Raw genomic sequence first — 24,825 nt, forward strand, 5'->3', positions numbered from 1 at the left:
TAAACTGATTTTTACCAAAAAAAATCCTGGGTTTTACAAAAAGTATTATTCATTTTTTTCCAGTTTTCCCCCCTACTTTTGTATCATTCAAATATATAAAAAAGAACTTTCATGAGATATATGTATTACAATAACACAGTAGTCTGGGTGTATATGCCAAGCTGCCTGTTGAAGTAAGGCTATGTATTAGTCTAGAAGATACACAGAATAAACAAACAGGCATGCATGCAAGCCCTGAAGTGCGTGCGCATCTGAACTTACCGATGAATCTCACGCCACCATGTACACATTGCAAGCTATTAGCAGATAAGGGTTTAAAGATCTCATGCTAAAATGGGAAGAAAACAAAAATCAGTATCAGGATACAGTTCAGAACACAAGGAAGTATTCAAAAGTTTAAAAAAAACAGGATAAAAGGATAAAGTTGAGTGTATGCCCAATGGTGTGGCCCAATTATATAAATGTAAATATTTACAGGCTAAAAGTCTTCTCTACAACAGTAAACTGTTTATTCAAATGAAAAGGTTTATTTGGAGATGAGAGAGATATATTGTTTTCTTAAACTCAGAGGTGGCATTTGGTTTTGAGTTCTGTTTCAGTTCTGTAGCAAACCACATTGAATCCATTCATCAAATACTGAATACTTTCCCCCCGTCCTTCCATCCACCAAAATAAACCCCAGTATCTACCCAGAAACATTATTAATAGTTTTTTCCACTGATTTTCACCTGTTTTTGTTGTTGTAGTAATAAACACTGATACATTCCTGGGGAAAAAAAAACCCTGAAAACAAAGGGCCCTATGTATCTGACATGAGGTTAAGCCAGCAGTTAAAGTTGCGTGCCTCTTTTACCCATGAATCCTGGACTGTTGCAATCGTTCCAAAAATATTATTGGAGGTGGTATTCTCTTCATTCAGGGCATAAAATGTTACATATTATAATAAGTTTACTCTCTGCACACCCTATAGCAAAACCCGTCTGTCCTCTGGATCTGTTCTGATCTCTTCAGGTTCCCATGATACTTGTTTACTTATTACTATTTGCACCCTTCTCTTACTGAGCTGAAAGATATTCCATATACATAAATACTGATTCCCTTTTAAATCTGATTAGTTCTTTTGTTTTCAGGTACGTTTCCAGAAGCACTGCCACCAATATCTTTTTGTTTTTGAAAACAGATAGCATCTTTTTTTGTTTGTTTTCTTGGGTGATTTAGTTCCCCAGCATTCCAGGAGCACCAGCTTGTCCTGATCCTTTTTTTCCATTTATTGGAATATTCAGTATTGTCATTACCATGTAATGCCTTCCCCATCTTCCCCTCTCCAACCCCTCACCTCAACATCAGTATCTGTATCGTACTTCTTTATCTGCTTCCTTGCAATTATATTCAATTTCGTCCCCAATTATAATACAACACCATAAACTATACATTTTAAACATTCTAAGTTTCATTTTCTCCCTATGCTTTGTACTATACTTTCTGATATCCTTACTGTTAAGTACAGAGTTTCCTACATTAACTGCCTGTATCGTTACTTTTTGAAAACTGTTACTTAACAACATTCCTAATAAATTTAGCATAAAATCATTCTATAAATTTCTTCTACTGAGGCAGTATTTTTAGTACAACACATAACTATTGTATTTTTACATCCAAAAGTCAGTCCAATTTCCCTGCCTTTGTATTTAATGAGCCCTCAACTGAGATATACTTAGTTTGAATCTGATGATTTCATACCTCTTGGTCTATTGCAGGGGTGGGCAAACTTTTTGACCCGAGGGCCACATCTGGGTGGGGAAACTGTATGCAGGGCTATGAATGTAGGGCTGGGGCAGGGGGTTGGGGTGGGGGAGGGAGTGCAGGTGTGGGAGGGGGCTCAGGGCAGGGGGTTGGGGTGCAGGAGGGGGTGCAGAGTGTGGCATGGGGCTCAGGGCAGGGGGTTGAGGTGCAAGAGGGGTGTGTCAGGGGCTCAAGGCAGGGGGTTGGGGTGCGGGTGCAGGAGGAGTTTGGGTGCGGGCTCCAGCCTGGCGCCATTTACCTTGAGCAGCTCCGGGGTGGCAGTGGCATGCAGCAGGGCTAAGGCAGGCTCCCTGCCAGCCAGCATGTCCAGCAGTGGCTCCTGGGGGTGGGCTGGGGCAGGCGGCTCCGCCGCGCGCTGCCCTCACCTGTGGGTTCCACCCCCGACACGCCCATTGGCCACGGTTCCCTGTTCCCAGCCAATGGGAGCTGCGGGGCGGAGTGCCTGCAGGCGAGGGCAGCGCACAGAGCACTGTACTGGAGCCAATACTGCACCTAGAAGTTGCTCCTCTGTATTTCAAAGGCCACATACCCCTAGCAATAAACACTCATCATGCTGCCTCTTGTTCTTTCTTTGTATCTCTGGGGTTTGAGGGGTATCACAGTTTGAGTGATAGAGGGAGGAGGAATTCCAAGCAGCCCATATTCTGTAGTTGGGGAGAAGATGCATGGAGGCAGACACAGGCCTGGCCTACACTTAAGATTTAGGTTGACATAGCTACAGTGCTTGGTAGTGTGAAAAATTCACACCCCTGACTGCTGTAGCTATACTGACCTGACCCCTGGTGTAGCCACAGCTAGGTCAGTGGAAGAATGCTTCTGTCGCCCTAGCTGCCATCACTCAGGGAGATGGTGTTCTGACACTGATGGGAAAAAAAAAAACATTTGTCAGTGTAGGCTGTGCCTACGCTACATGGTTATGCCAGCATAGATATGACACCCTAGCCATGCCACTATAGTCCCCATAGAGTAGTTGTGGCCACAGACTACTGTATTCCTAGACTGTTACTCCCAAGAATCATCACTTTTGAACAGAGACTGAATGGCAAAGCAACAAAGTGAAGGAGCTTAAGCAAAGAGGTTTGAAAATAACAACACAGGTAAACCAAAGTTCTATGAATTCCAATGTTAAGAATTTCTGTTTATTTCAAACTGCCCCTGGGTCCCCCCAGACTGAAAATAGGCTATTGTATTTTGACGTGATATTGCAAATCTCAGTTTTACAAGCGTTGGGTGCGATCTAAGACTGTTAAACATCAGACTGGACCAATAATAATCATTAGTACACTGTACTTTTCCGTACTATCTTAGAATCATAGAATCATAGAATATCAGGGTTGGAAGGGACCCCAGAAGGTCATCTAGTCCAACCCCCTGCTCAAAGCAGGACCAAGTCCCAGTTAAATCATCCCAGCCAGGGCTTTGTCAAGCCTGACCTTAAAAACCTGTAAGGAAGGAGATTCTACCACCTCCCTAGGTAACGCATTCCAGTGTTTCACCACCCTCTTAGTGAAAAAGTTTTTCCTAATATCCAATCTAAACCTCCCCCATTGCAACTTGAGACCATTACTCCTCGTTCTGTCATCTGCTACCATTGAGAACAGTCTAGAGCCATCCTCTTTGGAACCCCCTTTCAGGTAGTTGAAAGCAGCTATCAAATCCCCCCTCATTCTTCTCTTCTGCAGACTAAACAATCCCAGCTCCCTCAGCCTCTCCTCATAAGTCATGTGCTCTAGACCCCTAATCATTTTTGTTGCCCTTCGCTGGACTCTTTCCAATTTATCCACATCCTTCTTGTAGTGTGGGGCCCAAAACTGGACACAGTACTCCAGATGAGGCCTCACCAGTGTCGAATAGAGGGGAACGATCACGTCCCTCGATCTGCTCGCTATGCCCCTACTTATACATCCCAAAATGCCATTGGCCTTCTTGGCAACAAGGGCACACTGCTGACTCATATCCAGCTTCTCGTCCACTGTCACCCCTAGGTCCTTTTCCGCAGAACTGCTGCCTAGCCATTCGGTCCCTAGTCTGTAGCGGTGCATTGGGTTCTTCCGTCCTAAGTGCAGGACCCTGCACTTATCCTTATTGAACCTCATCAGATTTCTTTTGGCCCAATCCTCCAATTTGTCTAGGTCCTTCTGTATCGTATCCCTCCCCTCCAGCGTATCTACCACTCCTCCCAGTTTAGTATCATCCGCAAATTTGCTGAGAGTGCAATCCACACCATCCTCCAGATCATTTATGAAGATATTGAACAAAACCGGCCCCAGGACCGACCCCTGGGGCACTCCACTTGACACCGGCTGCCAACTAGACATGGAGCCATTGATCACTACCCGTTGAGCCCGACAATCTAGCCAGCTTTCTACCCACCTTATAGTGCATTCATCCAGCCCATACTTCCTTAACTTGCTGACAAGAATGCTGTGGGAGACCGTGTCAAAAGCTTTGCTAAAGTCAAGAAACAATACATCCACTGCTTTCCCTTCATCCACAGAACCAGTAATCTCATCATAAAAGGCGATTAGATTAGTCAGGCATGACCTTCCCTTGGTGAATCCATGCTGACTGTTCCTGATCACTTTCCTCTCCTCTAAGTGCTTCAGGATTGATTCTTTGAGGACCTGCTCCATGATTTTTCCAGGGACTGAGGTGAGGCTGACTGGCCTGTAGTTCCCAGGATCCTCCTTCTTCCCTTTTTTAAAGATGGGCACTACATTAGCCTTTTTCCAGTCATCCGGGACTTCCCCCGTTCGCCACGAGTTTTCAAAGATAATGGCCAAGGGCTCTGCAATCACAGCCGCCAATTCCTTCAGCACTCTCGGATGCAATTCGTCCGGCCCCATGGACTTGTGCACGTCCAGCTTTTCTAAATAGTCCCTAACCACCTCTATCTCTACAGAGGGCTGGCGATCTCTTCCCCATTTTGTGATGCCCAGCGCAGCAGTCTGGGAGCTGACCTTGTTAGTGAAAACAGAGGCAAAAAAAGCATTGAGTACATTAGCTTTTTCCACATCCTCTGTCACTAGGTTGCCTCCCTCATTCAGTAAGGGGCCCACACTTTCCTTGGCTTTCTTCTTGTTGCCAACATTGCCAACATTGCCAACATTCTTGTTTCTTCCATCCACGGATCTCAAAGCTCCACAAACTTTATTAATGAACAAGGCAATGAATATCTAAATGCCTCCCTAAGTAACTGTTAAGTGATACAATCTTGGGTTTGATCACAATACCCAATTCCATTTTTTTAGATGAAATTGTATAAACATATTGCTTAATTTCTTTATCACTTTCCCATAATATCTCTGATGCTTCTTTGCATGTAAGTCATGCTTCTTTGCATGTAAATTTTGTTCTTACTGAGTGGTTCCTACAATACAGATATTCTATGAGAGCTTTGTTTTGATTGTTTGTTTGGTTTGTTAGGCCATTTTATTCGTCGTAGAAAAAGGGGTACTAAGTGTTGTCTGGAGAAGGTCTGATTTTGATCTGGTTCTGTTAATATACATATGATGACTTGATATCACTACATTTACTGGGGAGAAAATACTTATCACTTATATAATGCTTGTCTTCTTAGCTTCCTTTGTCATTATTCCATTTTACAGATGGGAAAATGGAGGCACAGAGGATTAAAGTGGCATATAGGTCACATAGTTAATGGCAGAACCAAAAGGACAACTAGTTTTCCTGAGTTTCATTCTTGTGATTTATCCCCAAGATGAATTCTAAGATATATTAAACATAATGGATTAACTTCATTGCTGGTTTCCCTGGAGTCACACCGAGGCTTAATTGACTCAATGTGATCAGAATTAATAAATAAATGTGAGGTTTCTAGTTAAAAGTACAAAACTTAACATCTCTCAAAGCTTCATCTTCAGGTTCTATGGAAATCGTTAGTTGAAATATTGAGTGTGACATAGTATAACATGAATTAACATTTTTGCCCACAATGTGACACATTGGGAATGCAAATACCAGTTCTCATGCACAAATTCATGAATGCCTTGTGAATCATATTTGGAAGTGTTCACACAGCTCCACGCCAAACCTTTCCAAAAGCATCTTTTGGGGAGAAAAAGACCCATTGTTTTGAAAACAGATTTTGATTCAGAAGAAAAATTATTTTTCAAAGCAATTCCCTCAGAATTTTAGGAATACCATTCAGTAAATAGCACATATGCCACATTTTCACAGAGTGCTTATAAATCCTGTTGTGTTTACATGTCCTCCCTCAAACCAGACTAATACGATCTTTACTTTTCCTAGGTTTTAGTGGAGTTCATTTTTCACCAGGTAAAATGAGTTTTTGTGGCAGGGGTGGGAAAACTTTTTGGCCCAAGAGCCACATCTAGGTGGGGAAATTGTATGGAGGGCCATGAATGTAGGACTGGGGTAGGGGGTTGGGGTGTGGGAGGGATTGCGGGGTGTGGGAGGGTGTGCGGTGTGCAGGAAGGGGCTCAGGGCAAGGAGTTGGAGTGCAGGAGTGCTGCATGGTTCAGGAGGGGGCTCAGGGCAGGGGATTGGGGTGCAGCAGGGGTGTGGGGTGCGGCAGGAGGCTCAGGGTATAGGGTTGGGGGCTCAGGGCATGGGGTTGGGGTGCAGGAGGGTGTGGCAGGGGGCTCAAGGCTTGGGGTTCGGGGTGTGGGCTCTGGCCTGGTACTGCTTACCTCGAGTGGCTCCGGGGTGGCAGCACCACTAAAGCAGGCTTCGTGCCTGCCCTAGCCCCGCGCCACTCCCAGAAGTGGCCACAATGTCTGGCAGTGGCACCTGTGGGTTGGCTGGGGCAGGTGGCTCCGCCGCACGCTGCCCTCGCCTGTGGGTACCAACCCCAAAGCTCCCATTGGCCGCGGTTCCCTTTCCCAGCCAATGGGAGCTGCGGGGGGGGGGGTGCCTGCAGGCGAGGGTAGTGCACGGAGTCCTCTGACCCCCTTCCCCAGGGACCGCAGGGACATGGTGCCAGCTGCTTCCAGGAGCCGTGTGGGGCCAGGGCAGGCAGGGAGCCTGCCTTAGCCCTGCTGTGCCATGGGGCTGGCAATCCCACGGGCCAGCTTGAAAGCCCTGACAGGCTGGATCCAGCCCACATACTGTAGTTTGTCTTCCCCTGGTCTATTGTATTTGATTCTGGCACTGAGGCCTTCTCGTAGCATGGGTTTGACCCATCTGATGTATTCTATGGGTTTCTGAGAATGTCTGAGGAAATTAAAGTTGCTTTCCTATGGAGTGCTTGCAGACTTCTGTAAATTTAGCCCTTTTCCTCTGCAGGAGAAATAAAGGGGTGGAGCAGCCCTCAGCCCAAGTACAACGGTCCCTTGCAATTGTCTGGGAAGTGAGAGGGAGGATGGGCCACCTATTCATGCCTCTTCTCAGCTTCCTGACAAAAGAAGAAAGCTTGTCTCCTGATGCTTCATTTACAGTGCTTTTGGGAAGGAAAAGGGGGCAGAATATGGATTCTCCCGCCCAACACACACACCTTTGACCCACAGCTTTGCCACTCTTTATAATCCTCTGATACTGGGGGGGGGGAAGGGGGGGGGCGGGGGGATGGGCTGTCCATTTGCTGCACTTCTCAGCTTCCTGGTAAATAAGGAGAGCTTGTCTTCTGCTACTGGGTGATCAGTGAATTTGTGGGTGGGGGTGCCAGCAGGGGTGTGTGTGAAGCCACCACCTTTCACTCTGTATACACAGCTAGTGAGTCACAAGGAACCCTCAGTCATTGCTTTAATACTACCAGCCTTCAGTGGTGTGGGGTGAAGGGAGCTCAGTTTAGTCTCATCATTTCAGCTTCTACCCCCTCTGCCTTCTTATCAAATGGCCTCTGCTCTTTTGGGCTCCCCCAGGTAGGGTATGGGGTCTAGCTGAGGCTCTGCTACCAATGTTGCTGCTAATTAGGAAAGGGGAGCATGGGAGCTCACTGAGTGCACTTCCTCACTGCACAATGACAGTCACACACTCCCACTGTTGGGCTTATGTTGGCAAATGTTGACTTTTTAGTGGTGCTCACTGTACAACTGGTTTTACCTATGCTTAGAAATAAGGAAGAAGTGTGATATCTGATAGCACCTACATAGAAACTTCAATGAATGCTAACTTTTAAAATGATGTCTACTGTAACATATAGTAAGCAACATCTCCTTCAATTAATTTTCCTTTTTGGAGCCAGCTTAGATCACCATCTTTCATTTTACTTTTCATATACAGTCTAAAGTCATGGACTTCCACCATCTTTCTGTAGGCAAAAGATCACAGTATTTTCACATCTCACCCTTTACGTATAGACCTCAAACAACTCCCTGTTCCACTCTAAAATCACAAAAGGCTGTAGAAACTCCCCTACAAAGGACAATTATGAAACATCCCCGTACTTATTAATTACCCTCCTCTTTTGGATCTGAGACCTCCTGTCCCTACTCACCCACATACACCCAAATATCCACATAGAATTTGACCACTCTACAAACACTGTAGAGTTTTGTAGCGTGGAATCACTGAGATTCTCCACAGTCTTACAGATTGAGTAGTGATTTAGACTTGTGCAAAGTGGGACTCAAATATGACCAGTCCAATTTATTAGTATTTTACAGCCACTTTGCACAGATGTGAATGCAAAACAAGATGCAAAGCAATGGGGAATCAAGCCTAAAGGCCTCCGACCCTAGATCACTTCACCTACTGAAACCAACTGGATAAACCTATCAGGGAAGAGCAGTAGTGTCTGATCAATATATGTATTACATGTCTGCTGCTGAATATTTGAAAGCCCACAAATCCATATTAACATTATGGAGCTTGTTCCTATTATGATGGGATTTGAGGCACAGTAAATTAATTCTGTAGGTGAAACTTTAAGGTTATTTTATGAATTTGGATTAGAGCTGGGTGAATTTTTTCAGATCAATAGTTTATTCACTGAAAAATGAAGTTGGGGTCAGCCTGAAACTACTGAATAGTTTGGGCCAAAATAAACAAATAAGTAAATTAGAGAGGGGAGGAGGAGGGGAAGTTGCCACTGCTTCCCTTTTAACATTTATCCCAATGGTTAGGGCACTCACCTGGGATATGGTAAACCCTTGTTTATTTATTCCCTCCTTCGTTTAATCCCTCTTTCTTCTGTCAAATATTAGACTGACGGTGGGTTAAATGCTCTTTTAAAACCAGTATGTGTAAACTGTTAGAGATCCGTGACAAATTTTTAATGCATGTTCTTGCACTTTCTAGCTTCGCTACAGCCTCTTTTCTTAAAAACATATGAATCCGATAACATTTGGGGGTGGTCTTGCCATTTCCTTTGTCAAAATGAATCAAGATTTCAATAGATCACCTGACCAGTTTGAATTGTATAACACATTATAATGTTTTGATCTTTGCATGAGAGATTATTACAAATCGGTGAGGTAAATATAAAGTTGTAAGCAAAATGGCCCTAATAAGCTAACTGACTTTAAATTTTAAAGAGGAAGAAAAAAACATATTTTCACATGAACCATACATTTCATTGAAATCTTTACATTATAAGCTATGTAACAAGCATGTAGATACTTTGTAGAGATTGACTATTTACATGCTTCTGTAGACCATTATGTGGACCATTGTGTAAGGCTTAGTAGAGCCAAAAGTAATTATCTCCATAAGGTACAGTGCAGTTTAGAAGACTGAATTACTTGTGCATTTATCCTGTGATGAGATGTAACCTGTCATTACATGGTAATTATCTTGTAATTAAAATGACCAACAAATAGTGTATTATTGAATAGTAGTTACAGGATGAATTCTGCTCTGAAATGTAAAGTAGTAGTCCTGGCACATAGAGCACTAGACTGGGACTCAGAAGTCCTATATCATATTCTAAGCTGCTACCAGCCTGCTGGGTGACCATTGGCTAGTGCCTCAGTTTCCATATTTGTAAAATGGCACTGATACTACCTTCTTTGTAAAGTGCTTTGAGATCTATGGATGAAAAAAGCTGTTTCCTGTTTTTCATTTTTTATAATATGAGCATACAATTGTGTTACTGAATGAGATTTAAAAATTTCCACCGCATCTTGCTGTATTCCAAACCACATAGTTATAATCTTCTGCTAACAGAATACCTGCCTATTGTCAAATAATCAGTCAGATAATGCAGCCTGAGTCTTAGAAAACTGAACTAACTCTTCTCACATGCTAGATTGACAGACAGTATAGCCAGCCTGCCTTCAGAAGCATTTCAGAGAACTCATTACCCCAACTCCCCTCTCACTTTTCCAATAATGCCACCTCTGCCTCTACCTTCATCTGCCTGTTGAGCCATCAGCAGCATAAAGCAAGCTAATAAATGTGGTGTGTATGGAGAGAGGGTATTTTATTTGAGTTTTGGGAGCTGGCGGGGAGAGGAGCATTTTTGTTTGGAATGAGAGAGAAGAAAAGGATAACAACTTGGAAGGGAAAGAGAAAGAAGGGGGGACCTTTATGTGGGGAGGGAAGAAGGAAGAACTTTGCTTGAGAAAGAGGAGAAGGAGAAGATGGAGAAGAGGATAATGATTGGAAAGTCATTGTGGGGTCCAAACTTGATCTGAAGCTGGAAGAGATGGCCTGCAAACATTGGCTGGGAGAGGGAGCTCTCTTCAGGTTCTCTGTGTGTGATCGAAGGAAAGAACAATGGAATAGGACAAGGAGTCAGGGGTGGGATAGGGATAGGACTGGGATAGGGATAGATTGGAGGGGACCTTAATTCTGGCATTTCCTAACTCCTGAGTGCGTGACTTTGCCTTGTCAACAATATTATTTGAATGTAGTTTTTTGTGTATAACAGGGATAAAAAATGAAGTATTTTCTCACCCTCAGAGTGAGATTGTTCCTCAAGGTCAAAGTTGACACGCATCGGCAGGGCAGTGTAGGGAAGATTGTATTGCTGTTGCTCGTACTTTACCCAGTCATGCACCTTTCCTAAGTATTAAAATTAGGAGATTTAATTTCAAGATACATAGATATAAAAAAATGTGCTAAATCATTTATAAATAAACCTAATGCCTTTTGAAAGTATGTTTTAGTTTCACAGAACAGCTAAATTATTAGGGGAAGTAGTACTGCTCATTTCCGCATCACTCTAAATACCTTTCACTTTGGCAGTACCAATTTAAGCACACTATCTTTACTTCCTTCTCCTACTGTGCATTACGCTGATAGAAAAGATAAGATAAGCTGACAAACTAGTCATTGGAGATTCACTGAGAACAGGGTGAGTCCTACATGATGAGAGGAGCTATTAATATTTTAAAGTCTTTCTTCCGTACAGGCACCAAAGTATTACATCACCACATATATACTACAAATTGTCAGTGATCAATAGATTTAATGTGCTGGGGTTCCAGGAGGAGGACTTTTCAGCATCTCCTCTACTGAATGACTGGATTTAATTATGGAAACTAAACGAAGTGTTTATAAAACAAAACCTTGAAAACATATTTTAAACACAGAATACTTTATATGGAATCAGGAAAAATCAGGACTCTTTTATCAAATACTACTATCTGTTTTGCTTAGTCCTGTTAATTTGTTTAGCAGAATAAGGCAACTTGTTTTTTGAAACAATGTTGTTTACTTTTTGCGAATGCTGAAATAATGATGTTTAAGTGATAATGTGCCACTTTAAATTATCTGACCTGATTTTAGTTCTGAAAAGTCAAAATGTGAAAAACTGGAACCATTCATTTGATAATTCCTAGCAACTCTTGATAAATAATACATGCTCTTTCTCTTTCACTGACTGCTCAAAATTACTTTCACCACAGGGCCCAGCCTTCTATCCCAGAGTGCACTTCAGCTCAATTCCAAACCTGAAGGGTCTTTCCAGTATTCAGCGAGCTACCATAGCAACCAGACCCTTGCCCTGGGTGAAACAGCAACATCACAGCTCCCATCCCGCAGCAGTCAAGCCAGAGCTGCCATTCAGAGCTACAGCCAGGTATGTTTGAGGAGCAGCATAGATCTTTTACACCACACACTGTTCCAGGGTGCTCTGAGAAAATAAGTTTATTCTATGCTTAGTGTCTCAACAAATCCTAATGAGCCCTTTTTGTTGCTGTGTACTATTTCCATAGCAGAATGTAGTAAAGTCACATCCTTGATTTTGTAAATTTAAAGCTGCTGGACATAATGCAGTAACAAAATGATGCTGAGTTAAAGAAAACATTGCAAGCCACTTTTATTTATGTACTTACATGAGGATTTAGGTGACTAATTTTTAGGCATTCTGGTTTGGAAATTTTGGGTGGTGTTAATGTTTAATTTTTCAAATGTGCCATTGTATTATTATTATTTTATGTGTTTTTCCTTCTTTAAATATCACTGGACTAATATATGGTTCTGGACAAATGGTCAGTAAAATCGTGGTTGTACAGCTAAATTGCAGTCTTGTTGCAGTACCATTGTTATCTGTCACTTGTGATAGCTGTCAGTGCAAAGCAATCAAAACTGAAATAGGGTGAAGTATAAATCAAAAGTTAGAAAATGATGCAGAATCTAATACAGAGATCTAATTTATTGCGTGGTACAGTGGCTTAATTCCATGTGAATTGATCCTCACAGATGTAGCTGGACCTACTTCCCCGCACACTGCCATTGTTTTATGTATGTGAAGATGCACAAATAATTTAGCAGGTAAATGATCAACCTATTTTGAAGGTTTAGAAATTCAGTTCAGGTAGGCATCCAAAAGTTCAGATACTCATCCACACTCTCTGAAGATCCCTTCCCATGACAGCTCTCTTGTTTGAGTGATTTTCTGCAACCGGTTCTGCTCTGACACTTATACCATTCCCCCATTTCGTGATCTTCAAGGCTCCACCCCCCTTCCTCTGTCAGTTTAGCTTCAGTTTACATAAAAAACTTCCAAAAGTTTTGCTGCTTTATCTGAACCTCTTCCATCCATACACTGGGGTAGAAATTTCAAAACAACAAGATTTCTTATGAGATTTCCAGTTTCATCTGGATCAGAAATGCCACAAAAACAGTTTTTTTTCTCACATGATATCCATGCTTCTGTACATCTTGGTTTTTGCCAGCAGCAGAGGGCACAAAGATGAGATAAACAACATTTTAAAATGGGGTTTGGTTCAATTTTAGTTTTATTGGACAGTTTAGTTTGGTTCAACCTGACCTACTTCACAACCGCAGATATCTAGGAAGGAAACAAAAGAGAAACTCCAGAAATGGCACTGAGGCAAGCAACATGCAAATATTTAATATCTACTTAAATAGCTACTACTTAGAGATAATTTGGTCCATCTGGAATTCTTGCAAATGGTACAGAAAAACTCAGTCATATAAAGCATCTGCATCCTACACCTTTACTCTTCATTGAGCCTCCTAGACAACAGCTTTCCAAAGCAATTTTTGAAAGGGTTAACTTCAGTTATCCATGTTAGTGTGGTGGTAGGGTATTTTTGTATGTCATAGTTCACTTCTTCTTCAGAGTTTTATGTTGAACTTACAAAGCCTTATAAAGCCCAGAGAGAAAGCAGTAGGTGGTAGGTAGATACTGCACAGGTATGTGATACAGACATACATACATTATTCAGTTCTCTCAATAGTGTGAATAAAAGAGTCTCACTATTCTCAAATCTGAAAAATGAAATAAAGCACAGTCAGCTAAAAATTGTTACATGTTTAGTATTCTACCCAGGGCTCAAGTTGAATCAGTATAGCTTCAGGGAATTAAGGCTGTCTTGACACATAACAACCTCTCTATAGTTCCCTAGGGGGCATCCCTGCCCTCCTGCTGCATTGGAGCCAGGAGGTGAACAGGGATAGCCCCCCAAAATACCTGAAAGGCAATCAGACCCACATGCAGCCCAGGTGGGTACTTGCAGGAATTTAGGGGATCCCTGAAGGCTGTATCTTCCACCTTTCAGGGTGAGTTGATTCCTGAAACATGACTACAGAGGAGAGGACTGGTCCCTAGAACATGGCTTCAGCAATGAGCAAGGGAATGTAGACAGACTTGAGTTGTGAGAGGAGAAATAGGCTTGAATTGGATTGAATTCAATAGTTGCGGGAGAGATTAATGGCGGAGTCGTGGGATGACGGTCACCTGGAAAGGGGATGGTCAGAGGAACTTGAAAGATGATAGCTGGAGCTGAAGAGAAAAAGAAACGAGGGGAGAGATTGAGGAAAAATAAAAACTGTAAAGGGGAGAGGGAACACAAGTAGAAGCAGGAAAAAAGAATGTTAGTAAAATAAAGCAGTAATAATAATAATAACAACCTGATATAGTGTTTCTCCTCAGTGTATCTGCGAGTGCTACATAATCCTTATTGTATTTGTCCTCATAACACCCCTGTGAGATAGTGAAGAATTATTATCTCCATTTTACAGATGGGAACTGAGGCACAGAGAATCCGTGAGACTTGCCCAAGGTCAGATAAGAAGTCCATGGTAGAGTGGGGAGTTGAGACCAGGTCTCCCATGTCCTAAGGTAGTGTCCTAGCCACTGGACCATCTTTTCCCTCCTAGTAACTGAGACATGAAAGGAAAAGTTTTTTTTTTTTTTAAAAAGAGTACTAGGGTTGTTTTTTTAAAGAAGTGAATAAAAATGGAGGATGGAGAGAGAGAGAGAGAGACATCCCTTTAAGGTTAGAAAACATGGATTGTTTTATTATATTTATAATGATATTATTAGGGCCCTACCAAATTCACAGTCTATTTTGGTCAATTTCACTTTCATAGAATTTTAAAAATAGTAAATTTCATGATTTCAGCTATATAAATCTGAAATTTCACAGTGTTGTAATTTTGGGATCCTGACCCGAAAAGGAGTTGTGAGGGGGTTGTAGAGTTATTGTGGGGGGGTGGGGGGTTGCGGTACTGCTACCCTTCCTTTTGCACTGCTGCAGGTGGCGTTGCTGCCATCAGAGCTGGGTAGCTGGAGAGCGGTGGCTGCTGGCCGAGAGCCCAGCTCTAAAGGCAGAGCTGCCATCAGCAGCAGCGCAGAAGTAAGGATGCCATGGTACGGTATCGCCATCCTTACTTCTGCACTGCTGCCTGCAGGGCTGGGCCCTCAGTCAGCAGCCATCGCGCTCCGTCCGCCCAGCTCTGAAGGTAGCAGTGCAGAACTAAGGGTGGCATGGTATGGTAATGCTAACCTTCTGCGCTGCTGCTGGAAGGGCGCTGCCTTCAGAGCGGGATGCCTGGCCAACAGCTGCTGCTCTCCGGCAGCGTAGCTCTGAACGCAGTGCAGAAATGAGGGTGGCAATGCCACAATCCCCCCTAAAATAACCTTGTGGCCCCTGCAACTCCCTTTTGGGTCAGGACCCTCAATTTGAGGGACTCTGGTCTCCCCCCATGAAATCGGTATAGTATAGGATAAAAGCACACAAAAGACCAGATTTCATGGTCTGTGACGAGTTTTTCATGGCCGTGAATTTGGTAGGGCCCTAGATATTATATTTCTCTGACAGAGGAAAAAAAGGACCAGCTTAAACCCATAGGGCAGAGGCAAAGAAATGTAGTAATATATATTTATATATTTCTTCCCTGTGCACCAACATTGAACAGTTTTGTTCTGAAAAATTACACGTGTATCATTCAACATAACACATGCATCTGAAGAAGTGAGGTTTTTACCCATGAAAGCTTATGCTCAAATAAATCTGTTAGTCTTTAAGGTGGCACTGGACTCCTTGTTGTTTTTATGGATACAGACTAACACGGCTACCCCCTGATACTTGACACCATGCAAGGCACTAAATTTAGCCATATGGAGAGCACTCCATGCATCTGCAGAAGTGAGATTTTTACCCACGAAAGCTTATGCTCAAATAAATCTGTTTGTCTTTAAGGTGCCACCAGACTCCTTGTTGTTTCAACATAACACAGTTATGCACAACTAGTCAGCCTGCGCCAGTTAGATAGGTAATAAGTCTAACCTACCAATCTACTCTATCTATTATATTGCTGAATAAGCAAAAGAGACCTGGAAAATACAATATATTTTCTCTCCATTCCTCCAGGTGGTGTGTGTGTGAATTTATATATGTAGAAGGATATTATATGTGATCAATACATTGACTTTTGAAGATAATTGTTTAAATATTGAAAAAGATTAGTAATAAATAAATTTACTTATACACTGTTATCTTGCTAAGGGTAACAAAAGCACACAAGTCTATGAACTGCCATACTACATCAGACCAATGGCTTATTTAGCCCAGTATCCTGTCTTCCAACAGTGGCCAGTACCAGAACTTCAGGGGGCGTGTACAGAGCAGAGCAATTTTTGAGAGATCCACCACTATCTTCTCCTCCCAGGTTCTGACAGTCAGTTGTTTAGGGTCATCCTGGGGATGGGGTTACATCCCTGACCATCTTGGCTAATAGCCATTGATGGACATATCCTCCATGAACTATTCTAAGTTTTTTTAGCCCATTTAAACTTTTCACCATCCCAGCATCCCATGGCAATGAGTTACACAGGTTAATTTTGCTATGTGTGAAAAAGTATTTTCTCTTATTTGTGTTAAATCTGCTGCCTATTAATTTAATTGGGTGACTCTTTTGTTTTGTTTTGTGGGAAAGGGTAAATTGTGATTTTATAGATTTCTCTCATCGCCCCCCTTTAGTTTTCGCTTTTGTAAGCTGAACAGCCCTAATCTTTTTAGTTTCTCTGCTTATGGAAGTTGTTCCATATCCTTTGTCATCTTTGATCCTCTTTTCTGAACCTTTTTCAGTTCCACTATATCCTTTTTGAGAGAGTGCAACCAGAACTGGACATAATGTTCAAAGTGTGGGCGCACCATAGATTTACATAGTGGCATAATAATATTTTATTTATGTATTTTCTATGCCTTTCCTAGTAGTTACTAATATTCTGTTAGCCTTTTTGGTTGCTGCTGCACACTGAGCTGAAATTTTCAGAGAACTTTCCATGATGATTTGAAGATCTCTTTTCTCAGTGGTAACAAATAATTTAGGACCTATCATTATATATGGGTAGTTGGGATCATTTTTTCTAATGTGCGTTACTTTGCACTTATTAATGTTGAATTTCATCTGTCATTTGTTTCCCAGTCACGCAATTTGTGAGGTTCCCCTGTAATTCTTCGCAGTCATCATTGGACTTAACTATCTTGAATAATTTTGTATATCTGCAAATTTTGTCACTTCACTGTTCACCCCCTTTTCCAGTTAATTAATGAATATATTGTACAGTCCCTCACAGACCCTTGAGGGACCCCACTGTTTACCTCTCTCCATGGTGAAAACTGACCATTAATTCATACCCTGTTTCCTATCTTTTAACCAGTTACTGATATATAATATATGTTATCCTGTGTCAGCTTACTTTGCTTAAGACCCTTTGAGAGAAACCTTGTCAAAGGCTTTCTGAACATCCAAATACACGATTGTCACATTCAGGGGTTCAAATTCAGGGCAGTGAGGGGTTGTGTCACTGCCTGTCCCTAACCCTGGGTGCCTCACGATGCTTTGCTGTTGTACCTCCCAACCTGGGCTGCTCACAAACAGGCCACCAGCATGCAGATCACACCCTGAGTGTCTGTGTATAGCTGCAGCCCTGCTCCAGCAACTCTGACCCCAACAGTCTGTCAGCAACACAGCAGTCACACTCTGGCTTCCCCTAGTCTTTCCCAGTCTTGCATTTTCAGAAATATGCATGTTCTGTGTTGTCCAGCTCTCTCCTGGATAGTTCAGATATTAAAGGTTCGTTGCCCCTGTAAGGAGTCAATATTAAACAGTTTGCTACTTTACCTGGAGTAACCAAGTAGTTCAGTTTAAACACAGACTGGATTGGTTGAGATTAAAAAATAAAACAAGTTTATTAACAAAAGAAGATAGGATTTTAAGTGAATTCAAGTATAAGAAATACAGTTAAAAATAGTTACAAGCAAATAAAAGTAAAAACGCACATCTAAAAGTCTGAAACTTAATCTCGGTTCAAGGCTTTGTTCAAGATGGCCTTTCCCACCCACAGTTTTCCACCAAGGTGGTGACTGATCCTTTCCTTGGTCAGGATCTCTCCCAGAGGCCCAAAGGTGCTGGTGCTTTTGCCTTCTAAGGTGAAAGAGAGAAGTTGGGGTTTTCTTCCCCTCTCTTTTACAGTCCAATGAATTCTTCAAGTGGATTCTTCTGAAGATTATACCTCAAAGGAAAGTTTATTCAAACAATAAAGGAGGCAACATTGAGTCTGGTGGTAAAGGAGGCTCCATGCTCTTTTTTCCCACCTGTGTTTGTTGAAATGAAAATTTTCTCTGTCTCCTGCCATTTCCTTCCCCTGGTGTCTCTAGGACTTTATTTACTACTTGTATGTCAACTGAGGCAAACACATATCCCTTTGTTTAAGATAGACAAGTTTAACAACTTTTACCTAGGCAGGGTTGTGTACTTTTGTACATGTGGCCATAACATAACACCGGGGGATCACTTTACTTTATATATAAAGTTGGAACATACATTTCACCAGGATATTATTGACCAGCAAGTTATTAGTTTTCAAATGATACCTCACAAGGAATATTTTGTACAAAGATCATTAAAATAGCATGTAGGGTATGAATACTGGGGTCCTTTCGGTCACAACCATATCACTGGAACACCCTTATACATATTCTGGTTAACATGCTCCAAAAATTCTAATAGATTGGTGAGGCATAACTTCTCTTTCCCTGTATGTGTCTGATAATTCTGCTCTCTACTGTAGTTTAAACCAATTTGCTTGGTACTAAAATTAGGCTTACTGGCCTGCAATAGCCAGGATCCCCTCCGGAGCCCTTTTTAAAAATCGGCATTATGTTAGCTACCCTCCAGTCATCTGGTACAGAGGTTTGTTTCAGCAATAAGTTACATACCACAATTAGTAGTTCTGCAATTTCCTATTTGAATTCCTTCAGAACTCTTGGGTAAACACCATCTGGTCCTAGTGCCTTATTACTGTTTAATTTATCAATTTGTTCATAAAACCTCTTCTATTGACACATCAGTGTGGGACTGAAGTTCAGATGCATCAACTAAAAAGAATAGTTCTGATGTGGGTACCTCTCCCACATCCACTGAAAACTGATGCAACGAATTCATTTAACTTCTCTGCAATGAGCTTATCTTCCTTGAGTGCTCCTTTAACAATTTTCAGAGTAGCAACCGTGTTAGTTTGTTTTCGCAAAAAGAACAGGAGGACTTGTGGCATCTTAGAGACTAACAAATTTATTTGAACATAAGCTTTTGTGAGCTACAGCTCACTTCATCGGATGCTTTGTTAGTCTCTAAGGTGCCACAAGTACTCCTGTTCTTTTAACAATTTTGTTATCTACTGGCCCCACTGCCTGTTTAGCAGGCTTCCTGCTTCTGATATACTTGAAAAAATTCTTACCGTTAGTTTTTGTGTTTTTCACAAGTTGCTTCTCAAATTCTTTCTCAATCTTCCTTGTTATACTTTTACACTTAACCTGCCAGTGTGTGTGCTCCTTCCTGTTATCCTCACTAGGTTTTGATTTCCAAATTTTAAAGGGTGCTTTTTTGCTTCGGACTGTCTCCATTACTCTTCTCTTTAGCCATTGTGACATTCTTTTAGTCCTCTTATTGTGTTATCTGATTTGGAATATACACTTAGTCTGAACCTCTCTTATGGTGTTTTTAAATGGTCCCCATGCTGTTTGCAGGCATTTAACCCTTGTGACAGTTCTTTTTAATTTCCATCTAACAAGCATCCTCATTTTTGTGTAGTTATTCTGTAAAGTCAAATTTTACCATAATGGTTTTTTTGGTTATTATCTCCCTTACAAGAATGTTACATTTAATTACATTATGGTCACTATTACCAAGTGGTTCAGTTATAGTTACCTCTTGGACCAGATCCTGTGCTCCATTTACGACTGAATCAAGGTTTGCCTCTCCCCTTGTAGGTTCCAGGACTAACTGCTCCAAGAAGCATTCAGTAATGGTGTCTAGAAATTTTATCTCTTCATCACGTCCTGAGCTGACATTTATCCAGTCTATATGGGGATGGTTGAAATCCCCCATTAATGTTATATTTTCTGTTTTTATAGCCTCTCTAATTTCCCTGGGAATTTCACAGTAACTGATACCATCCTGGTCAGGTGGTTGGTAGTATATTCCTACTGCTATACTTTTATTCTTCAAGCATGGAATTTCTATCCATAAGAAGTTTATGGTACAGTTTGTTTCATGTAAGATTTGTGCGTTATTTGATTCTATTATTTCCTTTATATATAATGCCACTCCCCCACAAAGGCGACTTACTCTGTCATTCCTATATATTATGTACCATGGTATTACCATGTACCATTGATATCCTCATTCCACCAAGTTTCTGAAATGCCTGTTATATCAATATCCTCATTTAAAATGCTAGGCACTCAAGTTCACCCATCAGAGTATTTACACTTCTAGCATTTGTATATAAGCACTTGTACATTGTCAATATTCAGTTGTGTGCCTTCATGTGTTATTTTTAAATGGGATTCTATTTCCCCAACATAAAGCAAATTGACATATGTCTAGAAAACTTAAAATAAAAGAGCACCCTCTAAAACTTGGAACAAATACAATCAAAGATATCTGAGAGAGAAGATTGTTAAAAGGGGAGGTTGTGTGTGGAAAGTTGTAAATATGGAGCCAGCAGCAGTCATTGATTAAAGGGAGTCAGGAATTCCTGCTTGGACCCCATTTTGCGATCACTATTGGATTGTCTAGATCATCCACAGGAGCTGGAATTGTTCATATGAATTGCTTCTGGTATCTCTGTGCAAGGAATATAACTGTCCCTGAACAAGTGTGATACCCAAGTGTGTGGGAAAGTATTTAAATAGTCCCAAAGCAAGCTGTAGCAGTCGGAGTGGGAATAATTTTTGAAAATGTAATTTTCAGACAATTTAATTTAATCAATTAGTTAGTTTGAGAATTTTCTATAAAGTTGCTGCAAAATGAATTCTAATTTTTTTGTCAAACTGGAGTATTCAATTATAGATTATAGAGACAGCATACCAATTGCTTGGGGTTATTCCAGTTTCCCTATAATTCCCCAAATTATATTGTGTTCAAATCATACTATGTTCTATATTTTTAATTAAGGTTTCATTTTTGTCACAGAGTCCATGGTTGTCATGACTTTTTATTACGGACAATACGAATGACTGTTGATATGGGAAATTTTCATACAAGTAGGTAAATAGTGAGTACTCAGTTTGGAAGACAGGATTGTGACCAGTTTTACTTATAACCTAGAGAGCTACCAACTTAAAACCTGAGGAGCATAGCAGGTAAAGGGGAGCTGGAGTGCTCATGGTTAGAGTTCGTGGTTAGTCACAGATTTTGTGATAGTTTTTGATCTTTTTAAGGAAAGACGTAGCATTTACATTGCTGGTTGAGGATGTTTCCAGCACTTACGGATGCTGCTGCCTTTGCAGAGGCTGAGGCAGCAGCAGGAGTTCTCCCTTGCACGCTTTCCTGTGCTGCTAAATGCTTTGGGAGCGAACCAGCTAGGGTGACCAGATAGCAAGTGTGAAAAATCTGGACTGGGGACGGGGGGGGTAATAGGAACCCATATTAAAAAAAAGACCCAAATATCGGGACTGTCCTTATAAAATCAAAAGGAGGACTTGTCGCACCTTAGAGACTAACAAATTTACTTGAGCATAAGCTTTCGTGAGCTTATGCTCAAATAAATTTGTTAGTCTCTAAGGTGCTACAAGTCCTCCTTTTCTTTTTGCGGATACAGACTAACACAGCTGCTACTCTGAAACCTATAAAATCAGGACATCTGGTCACCCTAGAACTAGCATATACATTTTAAATCTTTAAATCAATTTGAATTACAAAATAAAAGATTTTTATTTAAAAATTATTGTGACCCAGGAGTATTGGCATTTTACCAGGAATTTTATGACTTTATCCCTCTATCCTCCATGACAGAGCCTTGAATTTTTGTCATTCAACAAAACCGTGACATGGCACTAGTCTGGTTTATAGTGAAAGCAAACTCTAAAACCAGAATGCCTTTTGCTGGTACAGTCAAAGATCTACTCTGGCTTTTTTAGCTGCCTTACTTGGATTATGTATATGGCAGCCGCTAGGCTGCATGATATTCTACCCAAACAACATACAAAATAGTGACTTCACACTGCCTCTGGCAGGATTTAGCAGATGGTGTATTTGAAGTTGAATTTCAAATATGGGCATGAGAAGTATTTTTGACCATGAAAGGAAATAGAGCAATTCCCAAGAATAGTTTGTATTCATGGAAAATAGAAAGTAGAACTGCCTTCTGCTAGTATTTTGGATCCCCAAACCAGCTACTGCCACTGTATCTTCATTTGCTTCTCTGAAGCCTGTGCTCAGAATATGGGAGAAGGGTAGACGGGAGAAGGATAGACTCAGGATCTTTGCATGCCACAATAAGGATAATTGGACAGAAATTGCACTAAAAACTAAACTACTTTGGGAAGTATAAAAATGTAGCATGAGTTGCTCTAGAAAACTGAACACATCAGAGAGGACTCTCCTCTCTCTTCCGAATCCCATCAACTCCGAAAAAAGACAAGCATAGTACAGCAACATTTATTCCCTCATATATACACAGAATTCTAATTATGCAGACTCACGAAGTTCTAAAATGCTTCTACTTAATATGAAAATGTGGCCTGTGTAGAATGTATGTCCAAGCATACAGTGCCCCATTTTGACCAAGTATCCACTCTGCAGGTCACATCTCTGTGTGGGTTTTGTAGCATTGACACAGTTTTAGTGGAAAAACAAGCAGAAGAAGATATGCATGACTCAATTGGAACTTTAAAAAAGCTGGTGGTGATTTGTTTTGTGGAATAAATAAATCTACTCAATTATTTAAACCTGGTGTGCACTGGTTTCTTTAGTGCTACACTTAAAAGAATATTACTATTCAGTTTCAAAGGAGTACATTATGTTTTTGAATTAAAGTGATTGCAATAATGTTTGTTCTTTCTTACAAAGAGACATTTTGGGGTTTCTTCCCATGTTGAGTTTACGATTAAAACTATATTTTTAAATTAGAATTTTGAATAAGTACAGCACACACTGGGTGAGATAATCAAAACATGGAAGTCGAGTCTGGTTGTCAAACTAGTATGAGTTTTGGATGTGTAATTTTGTGTGACCAAATAAATTGTGGTATCTTCAGAGGTTGTACGCAGCATGAAGTGAGTGAGGAAAATGCCTGCCTCTGGCCTACGTAACTTTATGCAATCAGTTCTACTGGCTCTTCTTTGTACCTTTGTCTCTAGGGAATCTTCAAACATACAATTTCTGTTAGTCAATTTTACAGCCCAGTCCTGCTCTGTTAAAGTCAATGGCAGGTTTTACTGGTGACTGAAATAGGATCTAGGTTTGCCCTTAATATTTTTGCTCCTCACACGGAACTCTGGATATCTTTGTGTTTTACAAGGGCTTTCTTTGATACTCCTTACCCCAGGCACAACTGAAATATTTATTATATTAAATAACAATATATGTAACAAGAAGCGCTGGTATTTTTAAACATATACTTTTAAATTATCTATCTTGACACTCCTAACAGATAGTAGCCAGGCTCATATTAATGCATTAGGCATAATATACTTTATTGTGGTTGTTTGATAACAGGAATGTTAACTGTACACCTACTATATGACATTAGAATCACACCTTCATTTCATTCCCAAGCAGCCAGATGACCAAAAGTCATTGTGAGGCTGAACTAGTTACCTAGTTGCCTACAAGGATTTTACTTCTTAGTGCCTACGATGTGTAGATTAGAATTTTATATAAATACATATATATTCAGGGCTCACCTTAGCATCCATATATCAAAGACAAATCTGATAACTCTTTCTCCTGAGAATAGAATCTTTTTTATTTTTTTCCCAATTTGTATATATTTATTTATTTTATTTATGTATTATTTGTTTATTTATTGGTGATAAAGATGACAATAGTTTGATGTGGCTTTAGTTTTTTTGGTGAAGTGTCATTTCTCTGAGCTTTATTCCTCAAATCTTTTCACTGAGATCCCAAATGATCTGTTGTTTGCCTAATGACCTAGATTTGTAACTCTGCATAGATAGGTAGATAGGTAGATAGATAGATAGATAGATAGATAGATAGATGTGGATAGGCTAATGTATTCCTGTTGGTCAGTTTGTTCCAGTACAGTTTTGTCATCCACTATCTTTTATGTCTTACCCGAGGCACAACAGGACCTAGGGGTTACAGTGGACGAGAAGCTGGATATAAGTCAGCAGTGTGCCCTTGTTGCCAAGAAGGCCAATGGCATTTTGGGATGTATACGTAGGGGCATTGCCAGCAGATCGAGGGACGTGATCGTTCCCCTCTATTCGACATTGGTGAGGCCTCATCTGGAGTACTGTGTCCAGTTTTGGGCCCCACACTACAAGAAGGATGTGGAAAAATTGGAAAATGTCCAGCGGAGGGCAACAAAAATGATTAGGGGACTGGAACACATGACTTATGAGGAGAGGCTGAGGGAACTGGGATTGTTTAGTCTGCGGAAGAGAAGAATGAGGGGGGATTTGATAGCTGCTTTCAACTACCTGAAAGGGGGTTCCAAAGAGGATGGATCTAGACTGTTCTCAGTGGTAGCTGGTGACAGAACAAGGAGTAATGGTCTCAAGTTGCAGTGGGGGAGGTTTAGGTTGGATATTAGGAAAAACTTTTTCACTAGGAGAGTGGTGAAACACTGGAATGCGTTACCTAGGGAGGTGGTGAAATCTCCTTCCTTAGAGGTTTTTAAGGTCAGGCTTGACAAAGTCCTGGCTGGGATGATTTAGTTGGGGATTGGTCCTGCTTTGAGCAGGAGGTTGGACTAGATGACCTCCTGAGGTCCCTTCCAACCCTGATATTCTATGATTCTATGATTCTATGTCTTCCCTTTGCTAAATTACCCACAAGTCATTTTATTAGCAAGTAGTTTTGGGTCTACCTAATGTTTCTTAGTTGTAGTTATTAGTCATCTAGAGCTATCTGACCAGAATAAGCCTT

General features: G+C 41.0%; 1 protein-coding gene across 9 annotated transcripts in view; it reads left to right on the forward strand.

Moving 5' to 3' along the window:
• Positions 1–24,825, forward strand: part of CTNND2 (catenin delta 2) — a 1,164,839-nt gene that overhangs the window by 670,067 nt on the left and 469,947 nt on the right. For all 9 annotated transcript variants that reach the window (XM_037893329.2, XM_037893327.2, XM_037893326.2 and 6 more), the window contains one exon: positions 11,577–11,749. In XM_037893329.2, coding sequence (XP_037749257.1) covers positions 11,577–11,749 — 173 coding nt within the window. The remainder of the gene's footprint in view (positions 1–11,576; positions 11,750–24,825) is intronic.

This window comes from Chelonia mydas, chromosome 2 (genome assembly GCF_015237465.2).
Source record: "Chelonia mydas isolate rCheMyd1 chromosome 2, rCheMyd1.pri.v2, whole genome shotgun sequence".
Taxonomy (NCBI): domain Eukaryota; kingdom Metazoa; phylum Chordata; order Testudines; family Cheloniidae; genus Chelonia; species Chelonia mydas.